Source organism: Bombus pascuorum, chromosome 16 (assembly GCF_905332965.1).
Source record: "Bombus pascuorum chromosome 16, iyBomPasc1.1, whole genome shotgun sequence".
Taxonomy (NCBI): Eukaryota; Metazoa; Arthropoda; class Insecta; order Hymenoptera; family Apidae; genus Bombus; species Bombus pascuorum.
In genome coordinates, this window is record NC_083503.1 from 3425786 (window position 1) to 3447402 (window position 21617).

The window sequence follows — 21617 nt, forward strand, 5'->3', positions numbered from 1 at the left end:
CGTGCCTAGTTCATGAATACTTGAGATAAAAAGATTGTAGTTTCCAGCATGTATGAACCTGTGATTTCGAGAACGTTGAATATCGAACGAAAGAAGGAAGGGTCATGAAGTGGTTGTGTATAATTTTGTGGAACGAAAGAGGAAAAAAGTGACGGTGCAAAACGGTTGGGTACAATTTTGGCAGCGAGCCTCATCGTCACGCTGCACTGGAAGAAAGTGTGAATGAAGGTGCAACAAGAGGGCGACGTAGCGCGGCGTTTAAACGCCTCGTGAAACGATATTGCATGAAGGAGATTTCGTATAGCAACGGATCATTCGGAGATTACAAGAAATCAAAGCACGGTTACATTAAAGCCCGTTATTGAGTAAGCATCGCTGCTGCAAGGATGTAGTGGATCAAATTGCGCCGCTTTGTGCCGGTCACAGAAAGATTTCGAGGATCCCGTGAGTCACGTGGGACGCGCTGGTCGACTCTCGGATCGTCGAATTGACGATTCGGATCTGGCGAGGTTACGGGAGAACGTCCTTGATATCGGCCTAAATTCCTGTGGACGCATTCAGGCATTTTCTCCATAACGTAATTCCAGAGGCAAGTAGAGGAGACGGGCAAAACTGAAGACGAGCGAAAGTGTGCTCGGTATGGTGGCCCTCACGGTGAAAGTCAAACTAATTACGAGACGGGCACGGGCACGTAAGCTGCCCGGAGAGTTAGCGTTGCAAAACAATCCTCTTCGCTACGAATATTAACCCGGAACACCTGCCGCTTTCCACTGCCCGCACCAAATTCCTCCTCATTCTCAAGCCTCCTCTTCGTTCGTGATACTCTTCACTGGCTCAATCTTTATCTTCACCCGGCTTGCCGCTCTCTTTCCCTCGTCCGTTAAATTCTTTCGGTTCTTTCGCCTTGACCATAGCCGGACCGAATGGAACTTATCGAATTTGCAAATAAAACGTTGCGTCGTAGATTTCAGTTTCTTTAAGAATTCGTGTATACAGTAGCTCTCTCTTATCTGGTGTCGCCTTGGCAAGAAAATACATTTCATGTTACGCAGTTCATTAGTAGTTTACAGTCAATATATGGGAAGACTGTAATCTTTATATTCAGTTTTGAAATAGATACATACGTATCAGGCAGCCTAACAGTTATGGCCAAACTGACTAAAAGTTGAACTATAAGAGTTAATAAATAAATTTAACCGATTTTGGTTATGTTTAACCGTTATAAAAATCGAAATCTTTTCAGTTGCCGATAACTGTAATAGATAAGAGAATTTTACTTTAATTACCGATAAACATTTTCGAGGAGAAGAATTTCTTTTTATTACCGATAAGCATAGTAGGTAAGAGAATTTTATTTTGGTTGTCGATAACCATTTTCGGGGAGAAAAATTTTACCAATAACTGTAATAGATAAGAGAATTTTACTTTAATTACCGATAAACATTTTCGAGGAGAAAAATTTCTTTTTATTACCGATAAGCATAGTAGGTAAGAGAATTTTATTTTGGTTGTCGATAACCATTTTCGGGGAGAAAAATTTTACCGATAACTGTAATAGATAAGAGAATTTTACTTTAATTACCGATAACCATTTTCGAGGAGAAAAATTTCTTACCGATAAGCATAATAGGTAAGAGAATTTTATTTTGGTTGTCGATAACCGCTACATATGAGAGAATTGTTTTTGTTATTGATAATCATTATCCGTGGCAGAATTTCTTTTTTGGTCATGAATAACCATTATTTGTAACAAAATGTGTTTTGGTACCTGACATGTGCATACAAAAATGGCCAGATTTTCAAAATATGGTAGAACTATAGAGCGTGATAGAAATTGTAAAATAATTGGGTGTCTATGAAATTATATATGTTTTCCCGTAGGACTATGCATAGAAAGTTGGAGAAGAAGAATTGCCTGTCTTATTAAATATTAGGAATATATGGGAAGTAAGAAATATATCCCTTTTTGTACAATCATAAAAATGAGAAAATTAATGCTAGTTGAATCATAATGAAAATTAAGTTACTATATTGCAGTGTGTATGTGCATATTTGGGTATATATATGAATATATGTTGATGTATGTGTGATATATAATATAGTAATCTTCTTTGTAATAGGCTGTGAGTCTGAAATACAAGTAAATATACTTTACTCTAAAAAGTATACTTTACTATATGTACCAATTATTTCTCATATTGCTCATTGTTTATTTAAACAAATTTGTGACTTATATATTTTTTTAATATTAAATGTATCAAGAAATTAATTTGAATTAAAAGAGAGAGTAAAAATTGTCCATTCTTTTATACATGTAAATATTTAATAAACTAGAGAAATGTTATATTTATACAAATTGTTTAAATTAACGAATCATCTACATATCTGACATAATCCATTTAGGTATTTAGGCATTTGACTAGAAGTTTAGTACTACAGAAATTGGTTAAAACCAACGAGAGGTTTTAGATGGAATATTTAATACCCTGTACATTGATCCATATATTTTAATTTACAATGAGTATCATTAGACTGCGGATGTATTTTTGGAAAATTTGTATGTGCAAAAATGTATAGAATGTAAATATGTAAAATGCAGAAATATACGAGATATTTAAAGATACTTATCATCATAGTTATAGGACAACACAAATTTCTATCTAGGTTCTGCTTTTTTAGCTGTGTTCATAAAAATATGAACTTGCGCAGGAGTCTAGTTATCATATACTGGAAATAACAAGCGTTAAACTAAATATTAAGCCAATTAGAGGTTATGTCAAGATTTGTCGAAGTAATTTCATAGGAATGATGAAGTTAGATTTGCTCGAATGATCGATGTCGTATGGCGATATTATTGATTGCATGTTAATAAACTTATTTTTTAAATTTGTTTTATTCGAACAAATTTACGAACCACAAAGTCACCTATAATATAAAATGTCGTAACATATTCAAGTAATTTAAGGTTATGAAAATACGTTAAATCGATTAATCGATTAATTGGTTACTGAAATTAGATGCTTTTCATCATAGTTGGTTCATTGAAGAGGGACAAATGTAACGTCTACGCTTTTTACGTATATACATATACACAAATATTAAAACTTGGAACTGATATGATAATCGTCTCGTCTTTTGCAGTTTCTAATATTTTTAAAATTTTAATCTTCAATTAATATCGTTGGGTCGTACGTGATGCGTAAGAGTTTAGGTCAAATTACCCAATTTTAAAATATTTCCTTTCTTCAGGGTCATGAATGGCTTGACACCACTTTTAAAACTAGTGAACCATGTCATTTAACAAATTTTATTTATTTAAACTTCTCGCTTCATGCTTTGACCTACTTTTCTTCATAAATAAGAGCAGGAAAGACAAAACACTGTTGTTTAATTCCAATACCATTTGTATTTCATTACCGGTGGCCTCGCTGTTTGGGTAGACTACGAAATGGACTTGCGGCACTTTCAAAATAAATTATTGATTATGCAATTCTATTTATTAACGAAATTTCAATCGATAGAAACAAACGAATATTTGGCGATTTAAATTATAAATTATTTATAAACGAAAAGTTCGCATTAAAGAATAAAATTCTTCAATTGTTCCAAAAATTGCCTTGCGCCACTTTCAAAATAAACGGTCCATATACCGGGTGGTCAATCTAACTTCATCATCTGGAATATCTCGTTTGTTGTCGATAATATTAAAAAATGTTTCAGATAGAAGTTGAATAGTTTCGAAGGGGGCATAATTTGACATAATTAGTTTTTCTGTAGGCGAATACTTAGAGGACATATGAAAGTCACCGATTCTTTTTTTATATTATTATTGCGCTTGCGTTACGGTTTTCTATTTGCAAAGGAGTGAAAATAGATTAGCGCATCGATGCAAATGCACGTATAAATAGAAACATCGAAGAAGGCAATGCGCTAGTTACGGTAGAGGGGAAAGCGTTAGTATGCTGATTATGCCAAGTATTTTAACGCCATTCACAGCACGTCGAAGAATAGTGATTACTTCATGTTTGGTTATTTAACTGTTTAACACGTATCTGTGATTTGTTCGTTTAATATCTCATTTGTTATCCCTGTAAAATACTCAAATATTATGTAACGAAGATATAACATACGTAATTAAGATGTATAAGAATTCTGTAATGGAATAATATTAAACAAATTATTGAAAATTTTACTAATTTTCCTTCAAAACATACGAGAAGAATTTCTATGTAGTTTACTCAAACAATGATCAAATATTGTTAGAAGACAAATAAATGGGATAACTATGGGTTAGGTTAGGTTCGGTTAGGTTGAATATTTTTTTGCCTTTATTGATTTCTTTATAGAATTACAGCGTCTCGTTTCTATACACGTATCGCACGCGATACTTGCTGCAATATAAAAAAAATTAAATAAATAAATAAATATGTACTTCACATGTATAATCTATATAATCTCATATATGTGAATGAATATGTATATACACAACCATACATACTAACCTACGGTTACATTCAGCTATAATTCGAACATATGTACATCTATAGCCTAAATACACACATGATATTAGCTACCTCAATTAATCAAACCTAACCTCTATCTTATCTCTATTTTATTACCTTAACCTGATCCTAATCGATATCTTAATCCTATTCAACCTGCAATTAATATATCACTGATCAATCATGCTACTTGGATAATGAATATTTTGGTCACCCGTTGCTTTATAAGTTTTTAGTAATAATTTTCAATATTCAAAAATTCGATTTTCAACATAATATGTGGAGTTACTCGCACAACTGATCAAACAGCCTTTAAAACGGAATAACTTTCTTAACATCGTAATAAACGACTCGACCTTTTTTTGAGGAAATAGAATGAAACTTTTGAAAACATTGTAAACGATAAAGATCACTTTCTGCAGTTTTTTATCCGGATCTGTAATACAAATTTGAAGAAGACATTTTGGAGATTCATGTCACTTATACAGGGTGTTCATTCTAAGAGTATCTACCGTTTTTATAGCATTTCCAATGATCTAACGAGAAAATGCTTGAGACGGAAGTTACCCTCGATTTGGCTACAAATTTGGCAATATACAACTGATGTGAGTATGCAGAAACGTATTGTTTAAATTTTCATTACAGGCTCAGGTAACAAAATTGTAAAACGAGACCGTTACTATCTTTTTCAGGATTCCGATGAATGGCAATTTTTTCGAAAATTTTTCTGCACATTTTGTAAACTAATCCCTTTCATTTCTAAGAAAAATATTCCTTAAAAAAATATAATAATTTCCAGTATTTATATCCAAGACGTAGATTACTTTACAAAAACATTGTCAATATTTCTGTTTTCTTTTTGAAGACGTACTTGAGAATGTTGAATCGTTGTACCGCAGTCTGCATAAGAGGAAAGAATAATAGAATATTTATTTAGTTGGGAATTTCTATCGTAGTTGGTTAATTGTTGATTTGGAAAGGGTTCATGTTACTCAACCCAATGCTTCCTCGTTGGCAAATGGCAGAAGAATTCGATTACTTCATTCTCCATTAAACTGGTTACCTAATATTATTGGTCCACAAATTGATAGGGATAAAGAATGTTCACAAGGAAGCCTTTGCTTTTGTGTTATATAACTTCGTAAGTGTAGCTTCGGTTTCCTTGAACGACGAAAATAATCTGTTTGAAAACGATACGGATAATCTTCACGACGATACTGAACGCTCTATACGGATGTTGTGAAAGAATCATGGATTCTTACCAGATTTATGATGAAAACTAGAAGGTTCATTATTGATATTTATGCAATGTATTTGTGCAAGGATCCTGCCCAATAAAAAGAAGCATTAGCAATGTCGTTAAGAAAAATTGTACAAAAGGAACACATGCAAATAACATCCAAGGCTTAATGTTAATAGACATTCGGAAGATGAAACAAGCATCAAAAGTGGCATATTTCTCTGCAAATTAATGGATGAAATGGGAATGATCTGATTGAATCGCATGGAATGTTTGTTTGATGCTTAGGAACACTACATATTTCTAAATGATAGAGGCGCAAGCCTCTGAAAAAGTGCGCCAAATTTCATCCCTAAATGTTCATTAGTTTTCGCAAAAGATTATTTAACAAGTAAAAAGGAGTCACCGTTGCACGGAGTCATCCCCACCATGAAGAGGAATTCCCTCTGGCGCCTCAAGAAGCTCGATGACCCGCCGCTATCGAGTAATGTAACATGACAGATATTGCTGAAACATTGTAACTAGGTATCAATTTAAAAGCAACAGTTATCTTATTTTTGATTTTTTAAAAATTAAACTTTTATCAATGTACTTGTGAGGTCTTTTAGATTAACATGAACAGGCAAATATACTACATATTATATGGTGTTTGGTGTCATTTCAATCAGAAGGATGTAAGAAACATGTCGGTAAAAGTTTTATCGACAATAAATCAAAACAAGGAAGTTTGATTTTTGTCGATAAAACTTTTTATATTTCAAGACTTTGTTTAAATATCGCGGGTATTTAATATTTGTCGATCGTTTCGTTACTCGCATTGTTATCTTCTACGATCAGTTTCTGACTTTTTCGGCGTTCATACGTCTCAGTTTCGAAAAATTTCTATTTTTCGTGATGTCGTTTCGACATCTTCGTTATTGCAATATTTGGCTCCAGATTCTTGTGTAATTATCGAATGTTTCTTGTGTTGTAACTTTCTTGTATGTAAACGCAACAATCATTGCTTAATACTTACTTAATAATAATAAAATAATTCAATTAAGATACACTTACTAGAAGTATTATTACTTACTAGATATACTTACTAGATATTATTACTAGTTATATTACTAGAAGTATATACACTAGAAGTATTTTAGTATTTTGACGATATCTTTGAATATGCAGTAAAACAATTACGTTTTACAATTACATTTTCTTTACTGAACATCTGTTACCAACTACAGAGGTAGTGGCGAGCAATATTACTCAATCCGAGATCGGTAATCGATAAGACAACAATGCAATAATAAAATTTATGTTATTGGTCCTCTTTTTCATTAACATGTTCGTGATATTTTTTAATTAAAATTACACAAAACACGACAATTAGTAAGTGAATTTTAATTATATTTGCCTAAAAAAATTGATAAATATATTAAATTTCCGTAAAAATTTTGTTTTTTTTCTAAAATGAAATTTTTGCTACCAATATTATAACATAATTTCATATATTTTTTAAAATAATTTTTTTTAGTAGAGAATCCTAATTGCCTATTTTCTAAATTTTCGCTGAAAGATTTTGTATCGTCGTTTCATCTTTTATATTGTTCGGTTTATTCGTCATTCTTTCGTTAGATACCAAATGAGAAGTTTCGTCTGATGTCAATATAATGTGAAATGTTTATCTCAATATAGTTCTCCTAATTTTAACAAGATCAAGATTCATAAAATTAATAAATTTATGTCAGTAATGAAAATAAGATGGATAAAGAGCGTGGCTAGTTGCACCAGCCAATTACGTCATTACACATATTAGTTGTTTCGTGTTCATGTTCTTACACACTATCTATAGTCGATTGGAATTTCTGTTTTTATCATTCTCGTAGGCGAACATGCATTGAAGATAGATACCAGAGATGGATACATTCTGTTAGAAATATTATTCACTGTTCACCAACTAGTGAATTTACTATTAAAAAATTGATATTTTGGTTTCACTATGACAAAAATATTATCAGGACAAAAGTAAATTCAATGTTAAATCTAAAACATTATCGTGTAAGGAAAATATATTAAGATTATTGTGCCATTCCACTGATCCACTATCGTTTTAAAGGGAATATTCTTTTTTCTTCTCTAGAAAAAATATAGTAAACAATTAATTTCTCTTCCTTTGATAACTTACAATTAGTTTAATTATTCGCGATTTTGTTATTCTTGTATGTGTTTATTGGATGGGAAAATAGATATGAACTTTCTCGTAGTACAATTAGATAGATTCATATAGAATGGAAATTAATAGGTTCTCGTCTATGTTATTGTGCATTATGGGTTCTTGTACGTGCTAGCGTCTGCAACCTTCAGCACTTGGCCGCATGGTGCAGCACTAGTTCGTGAACAACCAAAATTATAAGCGTGAATAGCCCCTATTTTTCTCTACTATTACTATTGTTACTGTTATCATTGCTGTTATCAGAGTGTACATTTCCTCCCTGACAATGACAATAACAATAACAATAATAACAAAAAGTATACACATCTAGGTGATTACCTTTTTGGCTTCAAGGGTATGCAACCAGACCTGCCCAACAGTTCGTAGCGAAAGCCAGATAAGCTCTTGGAGCGCTTTGGAAACCATTCATAAAGAAAGAAATATATAACTGGGAAGCAAAAATGAAAATCTTCGATGCAACAGTAGCCACCTAGTATATAAAGATTTATCGTTGAATACACAACTAATATAGAAACAATCTGTGCTCCTGAAAAGATTACTGGGTTACTACAAACGGTATTCCAGACTCTACTTGCTGAAATTCGAAACAAGAAGAATAAATGTGAGAATCATATAGAAGGTAGAGAATTAAATTATGGGGGAAATGGGGAAAATGGAGGAGACAAGGTTTCGAGGAGAAGTTGCGACAGATTAGACCAACTGGACGATGTAGAAAAACGAGAAAACTGGTAAGAAATTGGTATATACAAATGAAAAATATACTCGGTAAAAACTCGGTAAAACCAGCCAAGAAGAGTTATGCAACAACCCGTCGGTAAAGAAGATAGGAGAGAACCTACCAAGCATCCTAGAGAAGGTCAGAGAGAGAAACTTATTTTAAAGGACAATCGTGGAATTTTAAACGTCAGCTATGATACGAAGGGCAAAAGAAACAAGGCAGCATACAAACATGAAGACTATATCCAGTTACAACTGCCAACACACATGATAAGGAACATAGTGCAGCTTAGACTAGCTGAGAGGAAAGAAGTTAGCTCGAGTAGTAGAAATGATATATTCCATAAGATTAGGTAAAAGATGTAGTGTTCGATATGTAATATTTTCGATATGTAATAGTTTCCAGTTCTAGAAACTGGAAACTAAAGAACATATGAAAGTGACCTAAGTGTTGTACACATACATTTATCGTTCAGAGATATTGAAAGTTTTGCATTTATCGCGTAAACTGAATTTTCTTTAACGACACAAAACCAACTCAATCGAACAGTTTCATTTTTACTATTTTGCAAGGATGTCTTCAGATTATTGTAATGTAAATAAATGCAATGAAAAATAAGTGAGAAACTCGTCTTTTTTAGTAAGTTAGTGTTAAGAATATTTAGAATATAAGAATAGGAAATAAAACAAATCTTTGTACCTACCGAGTCAGAGTTGCAATAGATGACTATTATTATCATTATTTTCCTATTTGATCTAATACTTAAGGTCACATTATTTATCATTATAAGGTAAGAATAAGAAAATATTTTAGTTTTGGTTACAATATGTACAATGGTTTATAAATATTTCTCGCAAATTGTTTTATATCTTCCTTAACTAATAATATGAGGTTATGGACCATGTAATTAATCTGTTCCTGTTGTTCAAAGATCTAAAACGTTTTGTTCTTCTATCCAGGAATTTTTTTCATGCATTTAGCGAAAGAGAAAGTAGCTTCGAATTCATTTAAGCAAAATGTAGTTTAAAAACTCGTAATCAAAAACTCTGATCAACGATATAATTGAAACTGAATGCAGAGGAGAAATCTACTATTTGTAGAAATATAGTGCTAATTTTAAGCGAAATAAATAGGCCCATTTTACGTTCAATGACTGCAATCATTAATCTTGTTGATTGGTACAAATTGCATAGACTTTAAAAGTGTTCTCTTTGATTCGATAATACGAACACATAGTACATAACCTTCATGACATAGCAAAAAATATTTCAAGTGCCTAATTACAAATATTGACTATTACGTAACGTAGAATTGAAAAAAGATATCTTTTACCTTTCTAAAAATAGAAATTTAAGTCTTTAATAGATGAAGCAATATTTTTGATATTTTGACTCAACATTGATAGCGTAATTGGAAAATATCAGATGAGCAAAAATCTATTCCTTGAAAAATGTTTGTTTATTTCAAAATCGGTCAAATAAAATAAACAGTGTTTAAAATTTGGTACATAGAACGAATGAAAAATTGATTATTCAATTAAGTGTAGCTAAAAGCATTGTACATATGTCAGCGAATGTGAGGTTAAATGGGCGACGGAGTGATGTAAGTTTTCGAAAAAATTTTAAAACGTCACATTTTCTGAATACGATCTTTCAAATAGTTAATTTTGAAAGAATAGTAGATGGATTTAAAAAGAATTCTGGTAGGCGAGAGAAACTATTTAAATAAAAAAGTTTTTCTGAGTATAAAGTCAATTTTAATGACATTTAAGCTACGAAGAAAGATAGATAATATATCTGTTATTTGAGACATTTTAAATACTTTTTTGAAATTTCCTAACATTTTTATTTTATTTTGCATACAAGCTTCTTTTGTTTTCTTTTCATTTAAAGATTTGTATATTTGTTAGAAAAGAATGGCTCTGAAAAATGATTAGTTTAAAAGATATTTTAACTTTGATTTTATAAAATTTATAACGCAGTGCTTTTATGTGTATATTTCCCTTTTTTCCATATATTCAATTTGATAAAATTGACATTGAAATATCTTTTAAACTAAGCATTGTCAGATACACGTACCTTAATCATATACTACTTTTCGTAATAATATTTTTCCTGTAGACAATTAAAAAATTATTATAATTATTATTATATGGTGTATGAAAGATGTATAGTTAATAAAAGCAAAGATCACCATAAGATGTCCTCCTTTAAACACAGTAAGTTTCATTTAAAATACTTCTTCGGAAAATGTATAGTTAAAGAGATATTTGTACGTATCGATCAAAATGAGACACTCTGTATAAAAGAGAATAATATATTTACAAAATAGTATCCTATTTCGTCCCATACTCCTCTATACATATATATATGTATACATATATAGCAAATATACATATATACATGTATACATATATAATAAAGGTGCAACTTTCAGTATGAATTTAGCCAAGATCTAACTTCAGATCAGAGAAGAAACCTTTGAAGGTATCTGCATATACTCTGCTGTCATAGGAGTCGTTATTTCTTTGTATAAACATACGATAAAGAAACAGATTAATAGTAATATAAAATGTTATATTTAATTCAATAAATAAAGTTATAACCAAGAAAAATGGATAAGAAGGATGATGAGAAAAAGGAGGAGGATCCGCGATTGGAATATATGTTTAATTATCTGACGTATTCGAGAAAATTAAAAGCCGACAGATGGGCGAAAATGTTATCCAATGCGGATTTCAAGGTAACTTGAATACGTTTGAAGTGGTTTGATAGAAGTGCTTCAATTTATTTTTCGAATAAGGATAAACAAAAATGTTATATAATTCGATAAAGCTTTCATCTTTTACAACGCCATTTTATCTGCAAACCAGATACCGTAATTGTTATAAAACAAATTTTTATGTTATGATATAAGATTCAATATCTTCAGTTAAACATATCTTGGTTGAAGATAATCATTACGTTACCAGTAACCAATATAAATGAGCGGAATTTGTTTGGTTACAGTAACCATTACCGATGGCAGAATTTTTTTCTAATCACATTCGGTTACTGTCAACTATTAGCATTATTGATAATTGATACATATTCATGGACAACATAAAAAAATCAATTTTGAAACTTATATATCTTATTAAGCAAGAAAGATGTATGAAAACATGTGAAACAAAGAATAGAATAAGAGATATTGGTAAAATATTAATGCAAGCGTTAATAAAAATATTATTCTGCAATATTTATTATCCTATTCCTTCTTTCATATATTTTCATACCGTTGTTTGCTTAATAAACAAGTTTTATAATTAAGTCTTTTTATGTTGTCGATGAACATTATTTATCAGTAATGTTAATAATAATTGACAATAGTCGAATATAAATAGAAAAGATTTTTGTTGTCGATATTGCTTAGCGATAATTAAAAAGAATTTTCGCCATCGAAAATCTTTTTTCGGTTACAATTAAATAAATATAACTAAATAAATAACTAAAATAAAATTCGGACCATTGATAATGGCTGCTGGTAACCAACAAAAATTTTGTTATGTACATATACCGGTTACTGATAACCATAATTTAATTATTTCGCCATCGATAATGTTTACTAGTAGCTAAAAAAATTGTAATTATTCATAATGGTTATTCGTAATCGGAACAAATAAAAATTATTATTTTTTAATCATTTTAATTTTGGAAAATTTCTGAGATTTATTAATAACTAATTGCTATTTAAATATACATTCATTTTTACTCAATGACTTTTCTTTCATTGATGAAAAATGTTTAAACTAACTATTATTTTGCATCTCTGCTGCAAACGCATTGGAATACCTGCATTGTGCAAATATATTCCTTTCTTAAATGCAATTACATGTTCGTTTGAATCTTATCGCGCATGTAAGGCTATTAAGATAAAGGAACGAAACTTGAGTATTACTCACAGGTAAATTTCCGTTCTACTTTTGCGTTATAAATATGAAAGAGGATAAAATTCTGAAAGGTTCCGGTGGCTGATTTATACGAAATTTGAGGCGAGTAGTGTTTCACAATATAAAATTTTAGCTTCGAGTATTCATTAGTTTTCGAGAGATTAAGAAACTAAATAGCCGATGATACAATAGCGATATTCAGTCTTAGTATCTATAGGGTGTCTCACGTAAGATATACTTTTGTAACCTCAGTTACTACGGGATATCTTATATTCTGTTTAACTATTCTTGAAAGTGATGACTGGATTAATATTCCTATTAAATAGAGTTCTATCTATAGCCATCTAGAAAATTGCTAATTTAGAATAAAGAGCATTAAAACTCCAAAGTTTTCCGCCTGAAACTTGGAAATTCCTAAACTACATATTTTTTTAAGTTAGATGAGATAACCGTATAGCACAACATTTGCATTTAGACTGCTTCGAAAGCATCTGATGCGAACGCAACACTTGGAAATCATTTTTAGAAAAATAAATGCATTGCTACCTAGTATATTAGAACACATATAGATGTGTCTAACACGTGGCAGGTCACTACACGAACACACATACATGTATATCATGATAATATGAACGATCAATAAAGGCTGGCCGTTTTGGAAATAAGACAGCATCGGGAAATCCGGATCACGGAAAATTTCCCGGTCGTCTTAAAAACTAGGACAATTCCGGGAAAACCCAGACGAATGACAACCAGATATTGTTGCGTATAATGTGAAAACTAATTTCGCAGAAATCACAATTTTGTTATCGTCATTTGTAGTACGTTCGACATCATTAAAGTACAGTTCAAAACAAAAAATGTTACATTGTTGCAAATAGTAGGAAAATATGAAAAATAAATCGCGTTACGTCGAACACCCTGTATATACATATACAGGGTGCGCCGTTAGAATCCGGACAAAAGAAGTTTTGTGCAGAAAGTTGTTTATTTAAGTCAATACACAAAAACACATGAAAATGTTGTTATATCTCATTTAAAGGGTCCTTGCTGAGAACTTTTATTCTATGTAACCACCCTCTGCCTCTATGACCTGCTCTATTCTTGCTCTAAAGCGCGAGCACGCTGACTTCAACTGGTCGCGTTTAATTGTCGCGAATTCTGACTCGATAGCAGCTCGTAGGGAGTTGACGTTGGGGTGCCTGCATTTATTAGTTTGTCTCTCGATAACGCCCCACACGTAATAGTCCAATGGGTTTAGGTCGGGACTGTTAGGAGGCCAGAAATCTTTCGACCAAAACATGTCCACATTGTCAGAGAGCCAATTTTGAACAAGATGACTTGTGTGAGCAGGTGCGCCATCTTGTTGAAATAAATACGGCCTTCCAGAAGCCGTAATTTCCATCCACGGCTTTATTACTGTCTTCAGGACCTCCAAATAAACCTCCTTTGTGATTCTTTCGCCTTTTTGGAAGAAGTGCGGAGGCATGACGTCGCCCTCACTTGAGACAACGCTCAAAACGTGAACACTTGCTGGAAATTTGGTTTTGCCCACAACAGGAACATCTTCGAGATTGTGGGCCAGCCAACGGTCGTTCCTCCGATTCACTTTGGCATCCACCCGGCGCGAAGACTTTCTATAATCGCCGCTCTTCTATCGTATTCCGGGTTTTGCTTAACGAGTTCTGTCATTTTGAGGTTATAGAAGACTTATTGACATATTTAACTAACTTCAGAGTCAATCAGCACAAACATCTGAATTCTAATATGGTGGGAACTACAAATTGAATTCTGTCCGAATTCTAACGGCGCACCCTGTATACGGTATATCATAACTTAACATGTTTTGGCCACAAAAATTGAAACGTAGTTTAAGAAAGGATGGGCAGATCGTAGGTGAAACCCCCTGTAGATTATTCAAATTTCATTTCGGTCGGTCACTGGGGCCTCTTTGAATTACAGCTGTGAGGCATTTTATCACAAAAGCCACTTAAATATTTCCTTATTGCAAGGTAAACATTATTGCACACCTTTCACTATGATCTTATCGGTTACATGATATTACATAAGTCGCACTAGGATACTTTCATTTAAACTTTTCGTTTCGATTTTCATCTTCGAAATTTTTATTATCTGAAAGGTCATAAATAAAATATGTGTTGCATTGTGAATAACTTGGGAGGAAAATGTCAGGGAAATCGCAATTACATGAACGCAACTCATTGAATGAATAGCGGAACATTTATTTTGATTCATTTATCTAAAATATTTTATCACGTCGCAACTTATTATTACTTATTATTTTTGACAACACGGTTTAAAAAGTTATATTTTAAAGAAGAATTTATCTTAGGATGCCTTTTAATATACAGGGTGTATCTTCTAAGATTAATCACCATTTTTCAGGCATTTTCAACAATGTGCCAAAGAAATGTTTTGGACAAAAATTAGTCATTTTTCGACTTGCTACGCATTCGGATATTAGAAATTTTTGAAAAATATATTTTTTCAATAAAAACTCAAGGCCACCTTGATATTTTTAAATATTTTGGACTTCGCAGAGCTGTAATTGGCATCAAAACAAATTCAATGACCTGATATATTACGACCTTGAGGAAATTTTAAAATGACCTTGAATTTAGAAATGTAAGTTCTACCAATAGCAGTAGTTTATCATAATGCAAAACGGTATTATTTTTATCGTTGGATCTTTTTAATAAACTTATTAGTTTATCAGTCTTAGTCTTATTTTGAATATGTAATTTGATCGGAATAAAATAATTTTTCATATTCTTTCTGTTGATCTAACCTAAATTGCTGAATACAAGGTTATCTCAAGGACATTGTGTAGTAGGCCTTTGAATTCGTCTTGCTACAACTCTGTAAAGTCCTTAAGGTTGACCTTTTAAAAGGTCAACGTGTGATTATCCTTTAACGAAACAAACTTTTTGGTAGTTTCTAATATCCAAATGTGTAGCGGACCAAAAACTGATGACTGTCTTTTAAAGCTTCTTTTTGGACAAATTATCTGAAATGCCTGAAAGATGCTTTCAGTATACATCCTGTATACGATTAATTTTCATTAAAATATTTTCTGTTTTTATGGTGATCACGCGTAAGTTAAAAGAACGCAATAATACAGATTAACGCAATAAAGTGATCATCTGAAGTAAGAATAAAAGGATCATAAAGTGTGCTTATAAAACAGAGTAATAAAATTTTACTGTTTCATTAATTTATCGAATTATGCATTTTGATAAAAAACAATTTGCGTCTTTCTGCTTTTTTCAATAAGCATATCGTAAGTGAAGATAGAGTACATCATAAATAAAGATAGAAATGCGTTGTGGAAAGAAGTAGTCATAACGACCTCTGGTAATGTATGTGCATACGTATATTATTTATTGCAGCTAGGCTTAAAACCTAGTACAATCTTTGATTACATAAGTGCATGTACAGTAGGATTTCTTTTGCATTTTAACATGTTATCTATCTTTATACAGAGTGAGTCGATAAGAAGTACTATCTAAAATAACTTGTTACCTATTGTTTATATTGAAAGATGTTTTAAATGAATTATGCTGCATTTCATGGGATTCACTGGATGGATGTAATTTTATTTTCTAATATTTTATATTTTATGCGATATCAAAGCAACCTCTTTCAGATATCACCATATATTTTTCTTGACATTAGTCGGCTCAATTGAACATTTTCTGTAAAAAGGTATTAATCTATTTATAGTGAAAACCAACGTGGCAGATATCTTAGTTTGAATTTGTCAAATTTAACTCATGAAAGACAAAGACAACATAAGAACAAAAATACCGCGTCGCGTCATTCCTTGTCTTTCATATTTGAATAGGTTAATTTCTGTTGACAAATGCAACCGTGGCAGTGTCGCGTCGACTGGCTCAAACTGCACATGTATCATGGATGAATGTAACGAGCCAAGTCGCTCGGCCAAAACATGTATTATTATTATTAATGTATCATTGTATTATTGTACTAGTGCCTCGAATGTCTTGTTGTTTTGTCACGAAGTTTTATTTATTATTTAGTCATATGTATATTAATCTTATCCGATCTTTCTGTTTTTTTTTATATTTATAGTATTCAAAATTGCTGCATGTCCTTCAAATTTATAAATTTTCAGTTGTACACCACATTGTGTCCACTGATATCCAATTTCCTCATTTTTAACGCTACAATGTTCTCCACTACCCAACTTGCTTGTTTCAATTGTTTCAGTTTTATATTTTTGTTGAATATTTGAATTAAAGTTAGAATCAAAATTAGAATCGAAATATATTCTATTCCATTTAATTTTACGGCTCCTTTGTCATATTAAAACTTCCATACGACGAACTGGCCGATGTCACTCTAGCGGAACATTCTGCAAGTTTTCTTTGTGAACTATTGATATGCTGAGTGCAAGCGAGTGTATATGTAGATTCACACACAGATGGTGTATGGACATGAAGCATATGTACGTATGTAGATGTAAAGATATTTTTATTATTCTGTTGAATGTTTAAAAACTTTACATATAGTATGATTCGATTAGATTAGATTAAATTAGAACTAACGATTAATTAACTACTAATTAGTAATGCGTAAGGTTACATCAGAGTACAAATAGAATCTTACGACTGAAAAGATAAATATTTATTGATCGTAATACTGACACACGTAGTGAAATGGGGCACATCTCGAACACTCGTAACCCAATAAGGACTAAAGAATATTATCGATTTGATATTACCTATCGATTGAGATCTTCTGTATCGACCAAACGATAGTTCAGTTGAAAAAGCGGCACTACATAGTAAAACAAAATCTGGATGAATTATGAGTGACTTGATAAATTACATATGATCAGTCGTGTATGTTTCGGACATATAGACTCATTGCCAAAATTGCTGTTGTCATTATAAGCGATAAGTTATAAAGTTAGAGAGCTGTGATAAAAATGGATTAAAGTCACTATTCAGTACTAGTACGCCATTGGCGGATTTGATCAGTTCGAATTTCACTTACCAACATGGATTGCGAATGGGTTAAGGTTAAAACATTTGCTACACTAATAGTTTTTTTAATATAAATAGGTTTTAATACTATTTATTTATTTGCACATAAATATGTTAGTTATATTTAAAGGTATATGATCTCTAATTGGCCATCTATAAAAAAAGGTAATTATATCACATTATGTCCCCTCTGAAACCATTCACTTCCTGTTTGGACCATTTTTTCATACAGTGGATAGTTTTCCAGTAATTCGCATATTTTGTTTATAACCAAACACTCTGTATAGTGTTACAATTATTATCTTGCTCTAAATCAGAGGAGGGGATACTTATTTATATAAATTATTATAACAACAATTAATACTTCTGTTATGTGTAATGTGTCATTCTGTTATGTGTCAAATATATTGAACAATAATGGGAAAAGATAAGAATTGATGAGGATAATTTTTGTTACGAATCAAGTCGTTCCAAATATCGGATCGTTAACAGAGTAAAATTCGGTTATTACAAATCATCATTTATTTGATAATTTCAAGGGAGGATGATGGAGATTGGACAATATTTGCGTAGCCCACAAAATATTTGTCAAACTATTAAGTTGTTGACATATGTGGATTTTATTACTCCTTTGTAGAACATTTAGTCAGTTCACACGACAGTACCACGGTTGCGGATGGGTTAATTTGTCAACTGTCAAATTTAATATGAAAGACAAGCAGTGATGCGACGCGGTATTTTCGTGCTTACGTTGTCTTCGTCTTTCATAAGTTAAATTTAACAAATTCAAATCAAGGTATCTGCCACGCTAATGTCTTTTCGTTATAAATAGATTAATATCTCTTTTGTAGAAAATGTCCAGCTGGCCTGATCAATGTCATAAAAGATATACGGTGCCATTTAAAAGATTCAAGGTTGCCTCGATATCTCAGAAAATATAAGATATTAGAAAATAGAATTGCGCTCATTCGATGAGTCCCGTGAAATGCAACATTTAAGACGTTTTTCGATAAAACTAATGTGTAACGAGTTATTTTAGGTAGTACTTCTCACTGACTCACCCTGTATAAGATTCACAATAATACAATCGGTTAAAGAGATTCCAAAACTGAAATTGTCTCTTTAATTCAATGATGAATTACGGGACTTTCACATACAGGATTTAATCACGAAGTTCTTTGGAACTGCATCGGAGATGGTCCTTGTGTTGCAACTGACACCCGCCGGTGTCTTAGTACCCTATCTCGAAATAACGCAATCTAAGAGAAAGCAGACGTACTTCTTGAAGAGGAAGCCCCAAAAGGTCACTGAGGATAACTACAAAGATTTGTTGATACCAGGTGACATGGCACCGAATCCGATCGAGGAACTGGCGGTGCTTGTAGAAGATGTTAGTTCTCTAACTTTCTCTAATTATTCTTTAACGAAACATTCCATTACATTCGACTTAGGAAAATGTAGTTTCTTTTTTTTGTATTTTGTGATTTTAGTTGCAACACTATGTTAATTACATATATAGTATAAAAATATATAACGTCTTTCTCTAAACTAGTAAATATTAATTTGGCAAGTAAAATTTGATATTTGGTATTTATCGTAACATTAATTAAACATTGAGTTTAAAGATTAATTCTCAAGCTTACTTTTTTGTTACCTTTCTTTCCTGAATATTTTTTGCTCATGGAAGATAATTAAGATAGCAAAATATGTGGTAAAAATAACAACAGGTAAATATAGAAAAATTCCTAAATGTGATTTTTGAAAATATCAATTAAACAGTCTATAATTTAAGACTTAAAGGATTCATTTGTTTTAATTAATTGAAATTTTTCTATTAGATGAAGTTGCATAATCATCCATTTTCAAAATGGTGTAATTCTATGTCCTATAACCATAGTCTCTCTAAATAGTCAGGTACTAATAATCGAAAAGAAATGATATTGATATTAAATAACAGTATTTTGTCTTTCCTGGTCTTGTCTATAAACAAAAGTGTATTAAAACATAAAACAAACAAAGAAACAAAAGAAAATGACCTTACTTTCAAAATATTATTTTATACAATTTAGATATATATGAAAACTGTTATGTTAATTCAGTTATTAATTAAGTCACTATATATCGGTCTTTAAATAATTTTTATATAAAGTAATATTTCCAGGCATACGTACCTATTTTATCTAATCCAAAAAATCACGTTGGGTGGCCGGAAGTTGTTCGGAAAGATGTTAAGAAACAAGTATACGACCTTCGAAGTCTAATATGGCAGGTACAAAGATATTTATTTAAAAAATAGTAAAGCAATTAATTTTATATTTAAGAATGATTGAGTATATACAGTGTGTCCGGTTTATCTCAAAGCATGCAAATATTTCAAGAAACACGAGTTCTTTTTTTTTTATTTTATTTTGGTTTTTACAATTTGTCCTGAAGGACATTTGGTAAAGTGTTATATCTCATTGGTAAATAAAAAAATAAAATAAAATAAATATAGCATGTGGGTGGCTACCCCCAGCGGGGTGCCAGCTTCGTTTTTTCTAAGTTATATCTTTTATGATAAAAAAACACGAGTGATACGAAAAAATGTTTTAGACAAAAATTACACGACATGAAGAGGGTATACAATAGTATACTCTTGTTTATTTAATCTTGCGGTGACCTTGAAACCGACTGTGGAAATGATATTGCAATTTTTAAATGGAAGCATCTATCTTCTATTGTATATTTTTGTAACTGACATTCAGATGTTTTCAAAACATTAGAATTTTATGTCTTTCGTAAGAGATACAAGTTTGTAGTGTCTTGAGAACGTCTGAGTGCCACCTTTTTCACAGAATGTTTCAAAGTCATCGCAAGGTCAAATACGCAAAAGTACAATATGTCCACTTCAATATCGTGCAATTTTTTTGTATCACTCATGTTCGAAATATTTCAGTAGTTCGAGATAAACGGGATGCACTGTATATGTATAATATTTATTTCTTTGTATTTTTAATTCCTACTCATTGTCATATAACTCTCAGAGCATCCATCACATCCAAAGACCCATACCCATTCATACTTCTATCCCAAACACACATACTGTCTCTCATATTTAATACTAAAAATTGAACGTATTAGTATATCCTTATTTCTCCTATCCCCAACCTAACCTAATCTATATACACTATCCAATACTTAACCTATATGCTATCACACATCTGTCTTTGCCTTACAATCAGTTCGGTGCCTATATTTTTATGGATTTTTTTCCAAAATTGAATTAACCAGCTTATAACCGCTTCATTTATCCTACCGTTTACTATATTTTCAATTATTCACACACTAAAATGTAACCTATAGCAATTTTTTTACTAAGCCTTTTAAGGTGCTTATGTCCAAACTACATGAAACATTTTTTTTTCTCTTTTCCAACTAGTAACAATTACGCTCCTCAACATTTCCGCATCTTGTCCTTCCTTCCTTCTGCAGATATTCCGCTTTATCCACTGTTCTTATGTATTTCTATCTACTAATAATGATTTAGTAATGAATTCATATGTAGATATCTGATATGAAATTTTGTGCTTCAACTTTATAGAATGCATTTTTATGTTGACATCTTTAAGTACAAACTGTATAATTTTATAGTTATTAATTGACCTATCGTATTCGTTCATATGCATATTAAAAGCTATGTGAAGAACAAATTAAAATATTATTACTTATACAAAACATAGGTGAAAGGAAAAATAACAGGACAAACTTTACTACCAATGCCAATGGGTATCGAAGAAATTCTTGATCAGCAATTCAATTCTAAATTAGAGTCTCCTAGATTACTCCAAGTAAAGAACAACATAGAGGAAATTGTAATAAAATGGGCGACTCAAATTAATGAGATCCTCAACGTAGAGTTCTCAAAGTCTTCAACGAATCAAAAGGAAATTCCTGTGTCCGGTAATCTAATAATTTTTCAAACCATATCTGTTTAGGATAAATTAC

At 31.5% G+C, this 21617-nt stretch overlaps 1 protein-coding gene across 1 annotated transcript; it reads left to right on the forward strand.

Annotated features, from left to right (window-relative positions):
• Positions 1 to 11260: 11260 nt before the first annotated feature.
• Positions 11261 to 19929, forward strand: LOC132915295 (dynein beta chain, ciliary-like). Its single transcript, XM_060975101.1, has 3 exons — positions 11261 to 11417; positions 18793 to 19023; positions 19795 to 19929. The coding sequence occupies exons 1-3, from the start codon at positions 11289 to 11291 to the stop codon at positions 19927 to 19929; spliced, it is 495 nt and encodes a 164-aa protein (XP_060831084.1). The 5' UTR covers positions 11261 to 11288.
• The last annotated feature ends 1688 nt before the right edge of the window (positions 19930 to 21617 follow it).

Bases quoted from the DNA above. Each gene is read 5' to 3' on its own strand.
- LOC132915295 (XM_060975101.1), top strand. From the start codon at position 11,289: ATGGATAAGAAGGATGATGAGAAAAAGGAGGAGGATCCGCGATTGGAA. The intron at 11,418-18,792 runs GTAACTTGAATA...TTTCACATACAG, and splicing joins TATCCAATGCGGATTTCAAG to GATTTAATCACGAAGTTCTT. The intron at 19,024-19,794 runs GTTAGTTCTCTA...TAATATTTCCAG, and splicing joins TGGCGGTGCTTGTAGAAGAT to GCATACGTACCTATTTTATC.